An 18,706-nucleotide genomic window follows, 5' to 3' on the forward strand; every position below is an offset into this window, starting at 1 on the left:
ACTCTTTTATTTTGTTCAAATTATCACAGATTATGCTATATTGATGTATAAAGTCAGTGAATTGATCAAGATATTAGCTTTTGTTGAAGTTGTTAAAAATTATTTTTGTCCTTGAAAACCAATATTTTGTTCTTGAATTGTTCTTGATTAGTTCTTGGATTTTTTTTTAATTTTGAGTGGCCACCCTGAGTTTTCAGTGGTGTTAGTTTTATCTTGTAGAAAAATCCATCATTCGTCAATGTTTCATTCAAAAACGTTTAAAGAAAATGCCAATCACAACCTGCCTGGCCAGCCATTATTGTGTTTATAATCTGGAAACTGATAGCTATATACATGAGCATCAATTTTATTCTATTTGTGATGTTTAACCTGGTACTAGGAATAACTTCTGGTCTATTATGTTCCAGGTCAGCTATGGTTAAAAAAATTGATGTTTTTAATCTGAAATTATATCTATGCATTATTTTAAAGACCTGAATAACAAAATTTTGAATGTCAAACTTTCAAAAAGTACTTGTATTATTGGATGATTTTCAAAATTTTACTTGTACAGGTAAAGGATATAAAAGAATTTGTTGTTCTGGTCCTTACAATACACATTTCATAAATAATATTGTGTTCCATTATGTTTTACACCTTTCAGTTCTCAGACGTTTATACCCTGTCAGAAATCCTCTCTTTTCAAAGATCATGCTAAATTGTTGTGAATACATTGAAACAACTCGATTTTTAGGATTAAATCTGGAATAGAAAATAATAATGTCCGCCTGAATAGTTGAATTGCTTTAAGCTTATTATTTTGTTGAAATGCTATCAGCAATTTTATAACATTAGATGTTCTTCCTTCATTTATTCATAGCATGATCATTACTAATTTTCTCTCTCGTCAAATAGCTTTGGCCACTTCTTTTCAAACCTGATAAACAACCGGAATATCATTGGAACTTTTTCTAATCCCTGATACACGTTAGAGGTTTTATTTAGTCAGTTTTCCTGAGTGGAAAAATTAAAAATAATTAGTATAATAAAACACTAAATATTAATATATTTAGTGTTTTAATAACCAACCAATGTAAACAGATAGCAACAGCGTAGTTACATAAAAGATGTCTGCTTCAAACCTTAAAAAAATTGGTGTTAGGTGTTTGCTATAAAATACATATTTTCCAATTCTATTTATTTTATTTAAAGACTTTCTGAGGAGTTCTTAGTGACAACTAACTGCAGAAATTTCGTAGTGCCAGCCAAGAGATGGATACCATGCATCCGTCTATGTTATCACAAAATGTTTACCAGCTGATAAACGTGTGATAGCAAATGTGATTTCTATGTATGTAGTAAATGATGATTGCCTTCTTGAGGGTAGTTATATTTTATTGTATATATGTAAATTACTTTTTGAAAAACTCATACCAATGTAAAAATATGTTTACATTAAAAGTTATTACATCTTTGTATGTGTAGGATGGTTTTCACCGAAAGGCTTATGCTATTTTATAAACTTGTTTTTATAATATTTTAATCACGTGTCCTATAGTAAGTAGAAATATATTCATGATATAATTATTCAGTAAGGAATTCAAGAAGGCATGTTGATGGTTAAGTTTTGAATTTGATTTAACTGTGTTTTAAATTGTTGCAAAACTCCAATAGTATTTGGTATTTGTGATTTGCTCCAATTTCCAGTAAACTAAAAACCACTTTTGAAGCTTTTTATATATGGTTGAAAACATAAGACATTATAGAATCATAAATTAGCAACAATATAAATATAGAATTATAGGGAGTGTCAAGGTGTGTGCACAAATGCTGGTGACGAATGCAGGACATCTGACGGAACACTTTTGAAATACTTGACCTATAAGATGATTAATTAACATGCCCAATTTTCCTGCATTTTTATTTACAAGAATAAGTCGCACAAAAGAACTTTTTTAGACCCAATTTACAAAAATAAATCATCGAAATATAAGAAGAAAGTCACTCTTTGATGACAGTATCCAGTAAAACATAAAATATATTGTTATTGAATCATAAAAAGTAAATGTGCCAAATACAAGCTAATTACTGATTCACTGACATTCTTAGAAAACCTGTAATTAACTGATAATCAGGCAATATAATATAATTACAAGGTAAACTCTATGTAAACTAAAAGTTAAAGAGGATGTTAGGGGTTAAAAATATGGTTTCAGAAAACCATATTTTTAACCCTTTCCAATAAAATTGACAAGATTTACTGAATTTTCGTATTACTGAAAACTTTGCATGTAAGACGATATGAAGGTCTTGACAGTCAAGATCTGTATATCATCCCATCTAACTTAAGACATTTAACATCGGAAAAATTGCTGATATGAAATACCAGTTGCTTGCCTTCTTGCATACTGGCAATTCATATTTTGTTTTTCTATCACATCTTTCATAACAACTCTCGTTTATAGTGAGAAAATAAGAAGAAAACTTCAGGTTACATATAAGAAAATGAGAGCATTAATTCTGGCTATATTAAAAGTGACATAAAGGCTGCATATGGGTTGAGTTTGCTACAACTTGCACAAGTTAATTTCAATTGGATCAGACCCCTTGGTTCAATTAACTGGAATTATCCTGTCTTAACTAAAAATGGCTTAAAATAAAATATTTCATGAAGTATTAAATTGATGAAGTATTAAAACCATATTATGGTTCATGACATTTCTGCAACATCTGTTCACATTTCAAGGATCACTGGCACTCTTCCACAGGGGAAATAAGCTGACGAATCACAGGGCTAGATCCGAATGATTAATTTCTGCATTACAGCAATCTCCTAAAAAATCAGTCAAAGAAGGTAAAAAAGAGAAAAAACACAACCGGTTTAATAAGAACTTGAATGTTGTCCATAATCTTATGCGTTCACTTCCACAATAGATAACCTTTTTTTATTTAGGTTTCTTTTTGTTTGAATGTTAGGATTTAAAAACCATGTTATGGTACTTGATTTTGAGGGACAATGTGGCAAGATCGTTTTATTATTTTAGACATGTACTGAAAAGGTGACAATATATTTTTTGCAATCCTTTTTCTGTTTGTTCTGTAGCATGCCCGTTACAGATTCTTCTATCTTAATGATACTGATGTTTGGGATTACTAATTTCTACTACTTTCAGAATTTTTGAAATTTAAAATCACTTATGTTGGTATTTGTTTGTACACAAAAGTTTATAATGTATGCTGCGAGTAAACTCACTTTTGGTGCGATTTTGTGTCATGTTGCTCACAGAAATGAATACCCATATTTTTATGAGAAAATACTATAAAGGTATATCAAGCCAAGTTGCATATACATTATTTTATACAAAACTAAAGGCAGGCTGCAGTGCTCAAAGCCGCTTGTTTGTAAGGTTTATCGTGTTTAAGAATTTCATTAGCTGCTGCTTTCCAACACAGAGAGTGTCGTGTTGTTTTCCGAAAATAAATATATTGTTAAATTTCTGTTTATGGCGGTTGGACATGTGCAGCTGCTTTCAAATTTTGTTGTTTATAAATAGTTGCTTCTAACATAACCATTGTTCTGAAAAACATCAGAATGCCACTTTTTCGTTGCGGACAATAGCTTTGATCTTTCCCTTCCCATACCAGTGGAGATCTGTTATAGCGAAATTAATACGTCCTAATATTAATGTTTTATACATATACCCTATTCGTTGGAATCGTAAAAAAATGTTTTAGGCGACGTTTTTTATAAAATTTGCGTTCTTTTTAATTTATGAAAATACCTAGCTAAAAAGAGCAATGCCAACATTAAATATTTTTTGCTGTTTCTTTTTAGACATTATTAAGTTGCAGAGCACTTTGTCTTCGAACACTCATGAATTGAGATCAACTATAGCTGCTATCTCTCCTGATAAAAATTTTAGCAAAATTGACTATTTTGTATCTTGGAGGTAAAATCTATCTCATATGCATAATTAGATTGATCAGGGTGAGAACAGTCAAAGACTAAGAGAAAAAAACGTTATCAAAGGCAAACCGAAGTATAAAATAATGTTGGGCTTATAATATAGAGCGTAAAAGGTTGATTAACAAGTCTTTTTTAACTTTTTAAAATACTCTTCTCGTTCTCAAGATATTTGCATTTTAAGAATTACTGATTTAATTATGCTGCATAAATTATGATGTCATATTTAAGTTATAGCAAATTTTGACATTTTTTTGCCATCAGTAATTTTAGACCTGGTAAGGGATACGCATTCAAAGTTTATCAATGCATGATATTATAAAGGTTAATTGATTACCATAATTTTTTTGACAAAAATGATACTCATTTGCTTGTCCCAGGCCTCAATTTTTTTTGCTGGCGACCCAATAACTCGAGATCTGTAGCTTGGTTTGCAATAAAATTTCCTGGGTAAGCTTGTATAGGCCCTATATGTTTACTCACAAAATTTGATTGCAAACCAACATGCAGATCCTAAGTTATATCCCTTTATAAGAAACCAGAATCAGATTTAAACATATTTCAAGAAATACCTCCAAAGCTTTTATCTGTAATTTTTTTACCTTCATGTTTTAAATATTTACGGTCTAAGATAAATAAATTGAGCTAACATTCTCATTTTATCTGAGCTAAGTATTTTAAAAACTTCAGAAACGGATTCACCTGTGCTGGGTTGTTTATTAAGACTCTGATTCCGATTCCGAAAACTGGATGTAATATGTTTGTTTTATTTTACTGCAACAATGCTACGGTTAAGATGCCGTTTACATAAAATTTTCACGTTACTGCAGATGAAGTATAATCTGAAATCGTGAATAGCCTTTTTCTTCACACAATGTTTTACTGCACTTAAAGTAGAATGAAACTTTATAATACACTAAGGTTTAATGCCTTTCAGACCAAAGTAAATTTCTTCACGAACCCAGTTTTACACTCAGGGTATGTAAACAACGGATGGTGTGTATACCTATGTATGCACACCATCCGGATAAACTACCTGAGTTCATCACTAACATATCGTCGTAGTGTAGTGGGTTCGTCTGCGGCTACCAGTTCTCCGACCCGCGGATCGAATCCCGCTCGCTGCTAGGCACTATGTTTGCGATAAACAAAGTAGTGTTACTCAATATAGTTTAAGTCTTCTGTTGGAGACTAAGTTGTTTTTATTTAGGGGCATGTAAACACGGCCTTGATAGTGTTTATGCAGTAAATCTACGCTGTATATTTGATCTTAATAAAACCAACGGATGTACGAGATTTGCGTTCAGGTCTCAATGTATTAACTAGCGAATTCTTGTCTTCCATGAGGATAGATATTTTTGTCCTTTTTTTTATCTAGATGGTAGACCTTTCTTTTCCATCTTGTTTTTCTTGTATTACACAAAAAAATACACTGATTCATATGGAGGTGATTATTCTGAAAATTCCACGATGCTATTGTTTTTGACTTCCTGAGATTATAAAATTTTACTTACTTCTCATTTGCAAGAATTCATCTTGTGCTCACACTGCACACTGTCGAAATGGTTGTTGTAGTAACGTCTGTATAGATTACAGTTTATAAGTAATTGTTTTGTTTTTGTCCTTGTTTGTGTCCAACTAAATTTTCTGTAGATCTAAACTGACTTATTGATTCGCTGTTTTATTTGTTTTCGTTTGTTTGTTTGTTTGTTTTTATTTGTTTGTTTGATTTTCACATATACACTAATTTATTAGAATGATAAAACAAAACAAGAGATTGCGGAAGCAATGTCAATTCTACAGGATCAGGCAGACGTAGCAACAATTAAAACTTTATTTCCACGTTTGTCTAACGGAGAAATAGAAGAACTTTTCTCGTCGTTCACGAACAACAATGAAAGAGTATTGAAAGTAACAAACTATCTACTTGATTGTCAAGGTAACACTGGCAATAACGCAACTAATCGAGTCGATGGTACCAATTCACTTCCTGTAAGTAGCGCAACAACAGCTTCAACTTTATATACGACTAGTTTAGATGCAAATGCTGTTTACCAGACGTCGGCCTGTGCATCCAACACAACAGAGAGGTTACATAACAATACTGCTAATTTAGGAACCAACTCTATTGCAGATGGAGCTACGACATCTTGTGATTCTTCGAACAAGAGCATCGCAACGGACAGAAAGCGGGAGTATATTTGTGTTAATAATTCAAACGTGGATAAACAAATTCTTGATTATAGAAATAAACAAAGTCGCTGGTCATCAACACATTCTGGAGAGCTCGACCGCTGTGAGTCTGGTATAAGAATATCAGGCCATGGTTTCGATTACGGAAAGAAAAAGACAACGAATTCCAAGCAGAGATCATCCTCTACTGCTCTTTCCAAGAATACAAACTTTTGTTCAAGTCCGACTATTTCCGATTCTTCTACTACTACTATTACTTCTCCTTCGAAGCGTCCTCCTCAACCGCAAGATGATTCATGCATCATCACGGATCAGCAAAGAGGTTTAGCAACTAATGAGCAGTGCCCTTCGAACAGCTCAAACGTTAATTTACCAGATGAAAATTTCGATGATTATGATTTTAAGTGGTACTGGAAAGAGGCGAGTGCCTCTGACGACAAAGCGACGCGTTTTGAAAAATGGTCGGAAGAAAAGCTAGAACAAATTTATCGAATTCATAATGGTAATTTTAAGTTATTAAAAGTGATGTTACGTAGAGACAGAAGGATCGAAAGGTTTCAAGTCAACTTTTCAACGATGAGACTTTTGTGTAAGAAAGTGCAATGGCATTTAAAACGAGTAAAAGTGAGTAAACAAAAAAAGAACCCAACAGAAGAGGTATGTTTTATTGTTCGTTCTAATTATACGCGATTTCTTTTCTGCAAGAATACCAAAATCCTAACCAGGCTGGTCATTTTTCTTATTTATATATTGTTCTAAGCAACAGAAGTATTCTTATTAAAGAAAAAGCAGTTGATTTTATATTCGTTATTCCAGCACTTTATCATCCATCGAAAAAGCTTTGTCTCCCATAGGAATTAATTGGACATTATCAAAAAACATTTGAATTCAAATGAGTCCACAACTATTTGTTGAGACGGTATTAAATTTATTTTTCACTCAACGCTTACGAAAATTTTAATATCGACGGTGAAATCATCAAAAGAGTTAATTTTTCACGTTCTTTTAAGATACTAATGCGCTCTGAAGCAAAATGGGTGTTAACACACCTTAATTTGATTAATTTTCGCAAATTTAGCGAATTTTTTTCAAATTTGCGAGAATTCATCTGAAGAAAATTCCTGGAAAAGTGAATTCACAAAAATATATGTTTTCGAAATTACTAGACATAACTTTTTCGCTTTTTTTTTCTAAACCTCGCAAAAATTAATCAACAGGTATTTTATCATTGGCACGAAAACTATCCCGAACTAAGACTGAGATTTACATACCGTAATGCTTCGAATAAACGCTCGGGGCGTTTTTTTAATTTTTTACACTTTGTCTATTTTGCAGTTTTTAAGGATACCTATAATATATATATTCACAACAGAAAATAAAAGATATTCACATGTTTTAGAGAATGGACTTCAAAAGCGAGAAGCTAAATTTCCAACCTTAAACCTAAGATTTGGGAAAAAAGTAAGTAAGTCAGTATACTTTTACTATCGGCTCAAATAAACGCCCCTTATGGGGGAGGGGCGTCTATTCGAGGGGGCGTTAAATAGAAGGGGGCGTTTCTTCGAAGCATTACGGTATCTACGATTTTTCTCCGAGTACAATAACTTAATATTCGGAGCGCAATTCTCAATATTCAAGTCCAAAATATTAAAAGCTTTTAACAATGGCGGGAACCATTGAAGTAAAAAATTTTATCAAATTGTCAACAAAGTGTTGTTTTCATTTTATTTGCCTAGAATAAAAATGCATTAGATAGTCGAAAATAGTGATAAAAATTGGAGGAAAACTGGTGAAAACAATTCAATTAAATACTCGTTCGAATTATAGAGATTCTAATTGGAGGGAGTCAACTGTATGTCATAGACAAAAATATAATTAAACAGAACGGCGAAACGTGATCGCATGGGGTTGTTGACGTCAGCACGATTACTTTTGCCGCTTTTCGCGAACTTAATTTATTTCGTTGTGCGGGTGCTAAATGATGCCAGAAGCGAATTTTACGCTATCTCAACCTGGCGTGTGCGCTAAAGTAGCGACTTTGTCGTCTGCCAGCTGCAGAGTAGCAACCACTTCACCCTTTTGTCCGTGTTTGGGAAATGGTGAAAAAGCCTTTATTTCATTCATTTTCTTCAAGATTTTTACAGTACATATTTCCAATCGATTTGACTTTACTATTTTGACGTCAACGCAATAAATTGACGTCATAGAATTGTTTAAAATAAAGTTTTGCTTTGCTATTACTTACAAAATTTGTCGATGGATAAAAAAATAAATATAGCGTGGAATTATTTAAAATTCTTGTCCTATCAGAGACTCTAATTGTCAAAGACGATTCTATTAAAGGAATATATTAAAAATAAGTTCCGCAAAAAAAAAAAAATATTAATTTGGCAGAGGTGAATTCCTCTTTTTCATACATACAATGTCTACCTCTAAACTAGAACAGAAACTGTTTTTTTTCTTTACTATAGGGCAGACTTCGGAATAAAATAAATAAATAATAAAGAAAGAAATAAAGAAAGAAATAGCTAAACTATGTACAAAAACATTTAATTGCTATTCCATTTATTTTAAGGACGGAACTGTTTCTCATCTCTACTAAAGTGCATTTTCCCACAGCATAACAACTAGACCTTGTTGTTATATTTGCTAGAAAGAAAAAGTCGAAACTCCCTATCCATCGACGTGGGAGGAACAACGCGACGACAGAGAACTGTTCACCGTTCCTGTTGGTGGTTCAGAATGGCTTGATGTTTGTCAGTTGTTTAATGGAACATTAGACAACATGAAAAACGCCATCACAGTGACGAAAGTCGAACGTGTGCAAAACAGATGGCTGTGGAGAAAGTATTGTCTGCAGAAGAAACTCATGATTGAGAAAAATGGTGCGTTTGTATTATTACAAGCTGGAACTTAATTTTTGCCAAGTTTTACAAACAATGCTATGTTTTAGGCGAGAATAATGTAAACGAGAAACTACTGTTCCATGGCACTAGATCAAACCATCCCGTGTTGATATGGAAGGGCGAGAACAGTTTCGATTTGCGGCATTGTCATTCAGGTAATTGGGGCAAAGGGGCATATTTTGCAGAGAAAGCTGCATATTCGATCAATTACGCTTATAAGAGTGGTAATGGTGAAAAGCAAATCTTTATGGCAAACGTGTTGACAGGTGCGTGGTCTGTGAATTTAACAGTTTAATTTTTCGCAAATTTAGCAACTCTTTGCTATTACTTTCTGAACAATGTTTTTATTTTACTCACTTCACTTTTTGTATGCGACAAAAGGCTTCTCGAATCTGTCCAGAAAGATGTTAAAGGGGCTACCAACCGGTTAAAATGCTCACATTCCGTATATCCTGCGCACATATTAAAAGTCCGGTAAACGCGTTTTGCGCAATGAACAGACCGGCGCACTTTGCTCGCTAGTTCAATATTTTTTTCCGAAAAGTATATTACAAAGAAATATTTCAGCAAGACTCATTTTGGATGAAAATATGACTAAGGCTGGAGAAGATAAAAATTCTAGATATATCTATAAGTTCGAGTCTGTAAATTACATACATGCCGGAAAAAAAGCCATTTTTGTTTTTGCCGCCTCCAGCTCGACTTTCGTGTAAGTCACTAAAGTCGAAAACCAACAGCCGTTCCGTAGCCCCTTTAACAGTGTTTTTGTTTAACTGTCGAATGTCAAATAAACGTCACCGACCGTTAATACAGCGTTGTCGCGCCTCCTCAAAACTCCTTAAATTTCAAATTCCCTCCCGCCCCCCCCCACTTTTTTCACCTCTCCAAAAAAAAACTTTTTCCGGATTTATTCATATTTCCCTTCACAAAACTATATGATTTATCGCATGTTTTTAATTTTTGAAATTCAAAAAATGCCACATGGGTACAGAAATGTTTTCTTCAATTTCTTTGAAAAAATATGAACAAGTATTTTGACCCCTGTCAATTGGCTAAATGTCTTTTTCCAGGATTCAACATTTAGTCAGTTGCCAAATATGTCTTTTTACAGGATTTAACATTATGATGGAAGGAGATTGCTCCTTGCAACTTCCCCCTGTCAGACGAACCGATTCGAATGGTGTTGTAACGCGATTTGATTCAGTGTCTGGTTTGAGTTGGGGTTATAAAATCTATGTATTGTATCAACTGGACGTAGCGTATCCATCTTATCTCATCACTTATCAAGGACATTGATGCACACAGGTAATATCTAACACTATATGCCGTGATGTTTTTTATTGTATAATAACATTGATTTTACGAGAGTTTAGTTTTTATTTCATTGTACATTTATTTACATTTTACTACAAATATTATATCCACTTTCATTTTTTTCACTCTCGCAGGATTCAATTGTTACAATTTATGAGTTACTTTTTCAACCTGCGGATATTTGGGAATGCAGCTGTGCGCAATCACTTTGAAAAGAGAGAATACGGGTTTTATTATCTCTTAGATAATAGCCGTCGTCTGTCTGTCTGTGTGTCCGCGAAAGCCGTGTCCCGTAACGGAAACACGAAAATGCGCATCAATACCAAATGCGATATATTCCTGTCCACTTTGTTGCAACGGGTTAAATTAAAGGACGGGCGACTGCGTGGATTTTTCCACGGGCTAACGATTAGTATCTATATAATAATTCCCTTATACGTCTGTCCGTCACGCAAAATGGTAGCTTAGCTACGCAAGTAGCGAAATATTTTTGTCCACTTTGTTGCAATAGGTTAATTTAAAGGACGGGTGAACCCGTGGATTTTTCCACGGGCTAACGACTAGTCTCTTTAATAATATCTGTCGTCTGTCTGTCTGTCCGTGCGTCTATTTGTCTTTTTGTTACGGAAAGACGAAATGTGATATATAAAGAATGGGCGACCCTGTGGAATTTTCCACGGGTTGACGGATAGCCGCATTCCGTCTGTCTGTTCGTGCGTCAAAAGCGACTTGTGTTAACCGCGCCCGCTATCTCAGGGACGAAAACCCGTCGGGCCTCCGCTTGCAAAGGGGCGGGTTCCCGCTGACCCAATCAGGAGCAGGGATTTTATATAAATGACCAATCAGAAGCTAAAGCGCTTTATGTTTCTTAGCAACGATTTTTACGTTACGTAAAGTAAAGGATGAACTTTGAGCTTGGGACATTTTTTCATGTGATTTTCGTATAATGGCGTATCTGTGTGTTTTATTTGTTTTTGTTTTGTTTGTTTGAATCATTGAATTACTGTTGCACAGGAAACTGAGGCCAAGGATCATAGACTGAAACATACAGACTAACAGTTTCATAATGGAGTGATTGCCTTCAGTGCGAAAGGTCTTGCGTTCAAACCCAGGGCCAGAAGCTGTAAAGCGTGAATCGCTCCTTTCTGCTTAACGTGTAGTATGAGAATAAGATTAAAATATCAGGCAGTTTATCTAGTTGAACAGCTGTTGAGCTTGCACGCCTTTTGTAGCACAAAGAGAAGTTTTAAATGCACTAGAGCCTCTTTGCACGATCACCATAAATGACAATACCATTGGGAATTGAATCGGCTATTCTGGGTAAACAACAATAAGATATTTTTGATGTGATATTTTTTCCTTGGGCAAAGACGAACTATTGTTATGTGGAGAGGTGTTGGGTGGAATTGTTCGCTTCTACGATAATTTTGAATATTCCAACAGCAGGTTGTTTATTCTAGGATCCGGGTTAACAACATCTTCGGGGGAAATGCGTGAAAAATTAGATCATCAGCAAATATTTTATAAGATGGGCAATTTGGAGGACCATACGATTATTAGAATATAATTTATTTTGACCGTAATATTTTCAACGCAGTTGATAAGCTTGTGGTCACTTCTTCATAAAGCATCAAACGTTTGGCTGCTAATAGAGGTAGTCGTACTTGTGTATATACTTAAGAATTTGCATGTTGCCATAAATTTTGATGCTGAATTTGAATATGTTTGTCATTTTTGGTGAAAATGATCAGAAAATTTTAACCATGTTAACCCTGATCCTTTTTTATTTAAAACTAATAATGTGTAAACATGAAGGGATATTCCATTGTGTCAAACAATATTACCTTTCTATACAACAAAATAAGAACGGTTTTCCCGATTGAGCAACGGTATTTCGAACTATGCTTTTCAACTTACAGCCTTTCCATTATATTGGCGCTTGCTGTATACGTCACGATCAAAATCTTTACAGACCAGATTTGAGTATTATACGAGCCTGCGTTATTTTTTTGTTAAAATGTAATACGAACGCAGAAATAATTCTCAGGAGAAGAATTTGAAAGAAAGATTTGTCCAAAATTATTCCAAAACTTACTACTAGATTCTCAATTCGAACCGCGAATGAATTTATAGATGTGCATATTTTACATAGCTAGCCTCACAAATATCGAGAGATTTACCCTGTCTGTTATATCCAGGAGGGGCCATGGCTTATGGGGAGTTCTAGAGAATTTATTGCTAATTTTTGGCTATGCATACCCAATCAGGGTCAACGTTCTATTAGACAACTCCCTGCAACACATTCAACGACCTAAACAGTGATACCCTAGGCTTTGGTTAACCCAGGTCTATGGTATCATTTACTCGCCTATATTGACTCGCCGCCAAGGTGAATCGAAATCCGAAATCCGAAATCACTCTATAAAAAGTTAAAAGATCGGCGCCAATATTTTGTCTTTGATCCTTTTCGAATTGAACTAGACTTTTACTGCCCGCTTTACCTGGATTGATGTGAACTGAAAACATTCTCCTCCCCAGAGCCCTTTGAGGTGTTCACCTTAAAAAGCTCTGAACGCTTTCGTGTTTTTAGGACTAACTAGGTGGTCTGCATGGAATCCATATTGCAACTAAACCATACTTATTTTTTGTTTTGCTATGTATACTTAATTGTTTTGTGTATGAGACATTACAAAATAAGTAAAATATTGATGTAATACCGTGCAGCATTTGATGACTGACAATTTTTTGCCAGCGTTAAGTTAGAAAGGCTGTAACCCTTTTCTTGTTTATCCTGTAATTTTAAACATTCCTGTCCGCAGTTTTTATTATTGCTTTTCAATGTCTTCACTAAGTGAGTGGCAAAGAAGTTCTATAACCGTTTTATCCCACAAAATACTAATTTTTCGGGAAGGGCTTCTGTGCTGGTAAATGATAAGGTAAAGGACATTGTGGTTGTTTACATAAACGTAATAATTACACAAGTAGAACCATTTCTTATTAATTGCGTGCTATTTGCATAACTGGTTGTTGACATTGTGAAACTGTGTATTAATATTATTAAATAATATATTTTCTTTATATAGCGTAAGAAGAAGAATGCGATATGGCATCGGTCTCCACAAAGATTGGTATACAAATTTAGCAGCACATTCTATAGTCATAAAACAAGGCAACATGTTTCCTTGATTATATATATATATATATTTTTATTTGTTATGCATTTTTTACTCAGTAGCAGCATGAATACTGCATGAGAAAAAGATACACAAGAAACTTATAAAAACCTAAATCAATGTTTGTTGCATTTGCAGTCAAGCATGTATCTATGCGAACCAAAACATATTTGATTTATTTAATGTAAAATAATTTTATTGGAACCACTTCTTTCCTTTCTTTACTTTTCTATCCTTAAAACAGATTGATAAATAGAATTTAATAATTATTTAAACACAGTGGGGTTAACAGTGGGGTTAACAGCTTTGAGATTAAAAGTCTTGTTCATAAGAAATCTATGTTGAATATTTAGAGCCTTGTTACCTTAACTTTGGCATTGAAAAAATAGTGATTGACATTTTGAGGGATTAAAACTGTTTTTACACCTGCAGATACTACATATTTTGTTGACTTCGTAACGCTGTAAGGCCTTTAGTGTAAACAAGGCGTTAAGACGCAGTGACGATGACAATTCCATGACAGTTAGTTATTATGTTAATAATATCGATCCAAATATCGGACTACCTGATGCTGGAACAAACAAAAAACAAATTAAAAAAGCTTCACTATAGCTATTGTATTATACTAGATGTGGATAGTTTTTCATTTTTGTAAATATTCAGGCTTCTGTATAAAATTAGTAACATATTAATTGATTTTAGGCTTAGCAATTTTGCAACCTGATAATTTTACTTATGTCATTTTGCAATCTTCTTAGTGAGTGTCTACTCGAACGCAATGCAAGTAACCAATCTTCATTCTGGACTGGCTAGTAATCAAAACTTTTATATTCCACTAGTGTTAATTTGACTGAGGCTGTAATTCTTTGCAGAAAACTGTTAAATTGTTCGCAGATACGCAAGTTCGGTGAATTCATTCCACTTATCCTGCTACTATTGTAAGCTTGGGAGCATTTATGGCTTAATCCGTGGAACACGTCATGAAAAAACGCGTGTCTTGAAAATACTCAGATTTTTTTGGCTTACTCGGTTACGCTAGAAGTGAAATCATAAAAAATGGTTTTGGGCGCTTTTTCCAAATGGGTATACAATGATGTCAGTGCGTCTTTTCTTTCTTTACTACCTGTTATAATGTAAACCCAACACAGTAACCATGACAAGGCCAAAACCACAAAACAGGATAGGTTGTCCTTTTTTGAACACGCCCGGGTACACCTTCCGACATCTAGCATCTGGGGTGTCGTCATTTGCGGTGTCATTTATTTCCCTTTTATCCAAATTTCTCTCAGTTGGTCTCCATGCTCAGTGAAGTATTACGCTCGACCGTACTGAGCCGGGTTATAAGTAGCTTCTAATTTCTTAGTTGGCGCAGATTTTACGCGCTCGCATATGTGCACGAAAAAGTTAAACGTGTCCTCGAGAACCTAGCCATTATGAACGATAAATGATTGCATCATTAAGCATGCAATCTCCGAACAATATAACTTGGACATCTTCCACTAACGCTAAAATGTCCATACTGCTATTGCCACAAAAGCTGTTCAGCTTTTCTGTTAAAGCGACAGGACATATGATATTAAATGAATAACTAAACAGCATTGATGACAACTTTGCATCAACAGTTGTTCGTTTCGATCTCTACCTTGTTGTTGTATGTTAAAGCGCGAAAAAAAAAAGATACAACTCGATCATCATGTAACTGCACATATTCCTCGAACATAAAAGACGAAATCTGGTTATACTTCCCAGCGATTGTAAATCGACACATTTGTTGAAAAGTGTCTCCCGCCAATTTGTAAAATGATGCAGTGTTATGTTCATTAGAACAATAGCTTGTTTAAAATTTAGTCTAATTTTCGCTTCCTCGCACCAAGCACAGGACATACAAAAGTCAATTTTCATATGGGATGCCCATGCAAACCACCACACAATAAAAGTTAAACTTGACATCAAAAACCTGCCTGTCAGAAATAGGCCCCTGTATGTTTTGTTCATGCATAGTAAATCCAGAAAATGTTTGTTTTGCACTGTTTACAGCATCAACAACCATCTAACCAATTTCATATGAATTATCGTGCACATCTAGGCTTTCAGGAGTTGACAGTATATTAATCACCTACGCTAGATGGCTAAATCTAGTGACGTGATACGAAAATCTTCTAACCCACTGTCATAATAACATTGGAAACAGTCTCCGTGTCTTAAACTAACACTATCGGAACTTCTTTTAATGATGTCAGTATTGCATCATATTCTACTTCATCCGTCCATACTTAAAGGAGTGGTCCCACGAAAAATCAAAAAAAATAATTTCATTGTATTTTATCGGAAATGTTTTATTTATTATTATAAAAAACTTTTTTTAAAAAAAAGTTTTTTTTTTTCTTAGTCGGCCCTTTTTTACAATCCTGTTTAAATAGCCGTGACGTCATAGTTGGCGAATGATAGACAATTCAGCAAATAGAATGATATTCTAGAGAATCCAAGATCGTAATTTCATAATTAGAAATATTTATTTTATTTTATTTTCTTTAATTATAATCACATATATTATATATTTTATATTTTTGTGTTTATTCTTCCGAGTAAGGGACATAGACACCACCCTCTTCAGGGAAAACTTGTCTTATTTTCCACAAAACACGCGACGGTATAACTCGGCGATTGCCTTTTCCAAGTCGTTAGAAAACGAACCAAATGAATTGCTTGTAAGCAGCAAACCGAAAAGATTTGTTTGTAGGCGTGTCTTGCAGAAAATTTTCCCTCTTGTCTCGTGTAAGCATATTAAAACGAGACAAAGTTGCTTGAAATCCTCATTCTCAGTTATACATTTTATTCCTAAAAAAACAACGGATATTTGTATGATACATATCATTATTATTTCGTATTTTAACAATACTTTTTATGTAGCTTAATCATATTTAAAAAAATATCTTTAAGCACATATACCTTGGAATTTTTGTCTGTTAATGCATCCACTTCCGTGCAACAAAGACAATCAATCTCCCTAGTTTCAGTCTTGCAGTTATCGCACTTGCACCATTCGTTCTCCCAACACGAAAACTTTGTTAATGTTTTACTAGAAATATCGTTTCTCTCTCAGTTACAATGTTTTTATTATCATCTTATTTAGTGGTCTCGAATTAAAAAAAGTTGAAGCCCTGTGCCTGTAAAAAGCTCATCAAAGGTTTCCATCTCAATTACCGTCCTCATCTTCTCCAAAATTGTTTTCTTCTTCAATAATATCATACTCTAATTCTTCTTCACTGTGTCTGTGTTCATATATGTGATCTGAGTATCAAGCTTTTCTTTCTCTCTCTCTCTATCTCTCTCTCTGTCTCGAAGCTAACATCGCCAATTATGACGTCACAGCAAAAGGTTCTTAATAAAACGACAATCTTTGCGCATTGAATAAAACATCAATAAACAATATTTCGTAAAAAGAAAAAAAACTTTGTACTAATTGAATAGCGGAGAATCCAAAGAACAAATAAAAAAATCGACTTTAACTTATTAACTATGAAACTAATAACTATCTCTGTAAAACAGGGATAACAGGACGAATTGATAAACATTAAACATTACATTAAACCTGCTGATGTTAAGAATAAAAACAGATTTGCGTACAAATTTTCTCATATTTTGCACAATAATAAAGTGTTGAATTTGTTAAGATATATACTATAATGTCAGTGTTGCCATAATTTCCCAAAACTCATTTTCAGAATTTTATAAGATATAATTTTTCATGAAAGCCACGACAATAACCCAAATTACTGGATAGGGGAGAACAAGAGTAAATAGCTACAGCTCATTGCTTTCTATATTTTAGATAATTATAAATGTATCGTTAGCTCGTGGAAAATCCACGGGTTCGCCCTTCCTTTTTATATCGCATTGCGTGCTTCTCGCTATTGCGCAGCTAAGCTACCATTTTGCGTGACAGACAGACGGACGGACGGACAGACGTATACGTGCATTACAATATAGATACTAGATATTCAAAGAATCAATTTTAAAAAACTTGTGACAAATTTAAATTAGAGTAAAACAAGACGTATGATATACGTAAACAACCTCGCGAATAAAGTTTACAAAAAGCTGTATAATAGATTGTGATTTTTGTTACGAAGTTGGACACGACATATTTTGCTATTCAGATAGGCAATAATATTTGTTACACACTATGCAGTTATTTTTCATAATTGATTTGTGAGATCTTCTTTAACGGAAAATTCCTCGAAATCTCAATTTTCCATGGGTCAGTCTGAGGGTAAACTGACTGACAGGAAGAAGAGAGACCACAAGCCTACGGTGGCCCACAACTGCCACGGTAGAAGAAAAAGTCACGGCCAAAAGAAAAAGCCACGATAAATGACACGGTAGAAGAAAAAGTCACGATAAATGACACAGTAGAAGAAAAAGTCACGGCCAAAAGAAAAAGCCACGATAAATGACACGGTAGAAGAAAAAGTCACGATAAATGACACGGTAGAAGAAAAAGTCACGGTTAAAAGAAAAAGTCACGATAAATGACACGGTAGATGAAAAAGTCACGGCCGAAAGAAAAAGCCACGATAAATTACACGGTAGAAGAAAAAGCCACGATAAATGACACGGTAGAAGAAAAAGTCACGATAAATGACACGGTAGAAGAAAAAGTCACAACCGAAAGAAAAAGCCACGATAAATGACACGGTAGAAGAAAAGTCACGGCAGAAGAAAAAGCCACGATAAATGACACGGTAGAAGAAAAAGTCACGATAAATGAAACGGTAGAAGAAAAAGTCACGGCCGAAAGAAAAAGCCACGATAAATAACACGGCAAATAGAAAAAGCCAGGGTAAAACATTAATATTCATGTTTTCTTTTTTTTTTTACGTTTAAGGTGTTATAAATTACACGGAAGACAAAAAATGTGAACCTTCATTAAGTGCAAGAAAGAATAAAAGAAATAATTAATGGTCCAGACGCTGCTGTAGGTTATCTCGTCATTATTTTGCCTTTTGCTTTCATTTTAACCAAATTTTGTAAAATCGATGTATTTAATAAATTGATATGGTGGAGCGCCTTCGCTTCTTTCTTACGTAATGTTGTGGAAATTTAAAGAGGCATTTAGAGAGACCTTAATTCTGCCTACATTCACTTCTGTAAACTTTGGTGGAAGCACCTTTACT

At 34.1% G+C, this 18,706-nt stretch overlaps 1 protein-coding gene across 1 annotated transcript; it reads left to right on the forward strand.

Moving 5' to 3' along the window:
• Positions 1 to 5,401: 5,401 nt before the first annotated feature.
• On the forward strand, positions 5,402 to 14,248 carry LOC130646998 (uncharacterized). Its single transcript, XM_057452697.1, has 5 exons — positions 5,402 to 6,793; positions 8,790 to 9,021; positions 9,090 to 9,308; positions 10,154 to 10,347; positions 13,440 to 14,248. Exons 1-4 carry the CDS (start codon positions 5,732 to 5,734, stop codon positions 10,336 to 10,338), a joined length of 1,698 nt encoding a protein of 565 aa, XP_057308680.1. The 5' UTR covers positions 5,402 to 5,731; the 3' UTR covers positions 10,339 to 10,347; positions 13,440 to 14,248.
• Positions 14,249 to 18,706: the final 4,458 nt, after the last annotated feature.

The sequence above is a fragment of the Hydractinia symbiolongicarpus genome, chromosome 6, assembly GCF_029227915.1.
Source record: "Hydractinia symbiolongicarpus strain clone_291-10 chromosome 6, HSymV2.1, whole genome shotgun sequence".
In the NCBI taxonomy this organism is placed as follows: Eukaryota; Metazoa; Cnidaria; class Hydrozoa; order Anthoathecata; family Hydractiniidae; genus Hydractinia; species Hydractinia symbiolongicarpus.

Excerpts from the sequence above, each read along its gene's own strand:
- LOC130646998 (XM_057452697.1), top strand. The coding sequence starts at position 5,732 with ATGTCAATTCTACAGGATCAGGCAGACGTAGCAACAATTAAAACTTTA. Across the intron at positions 6,794-8,789 it reads AAAAGAACCCAACAGAAGAG|AAAGAAAAAGTCGAAACTCC; the intron begins GTATGTTTTATT and ends TATATTTGCTAG. Across the intron at positions 9,309-10,153 it reads TATGGCAAACGTGTTGACAG|GATTTAACATTATGATGGAA; the intron begins GTGCGTGGTCTG and ends GTCTTTTTACAG.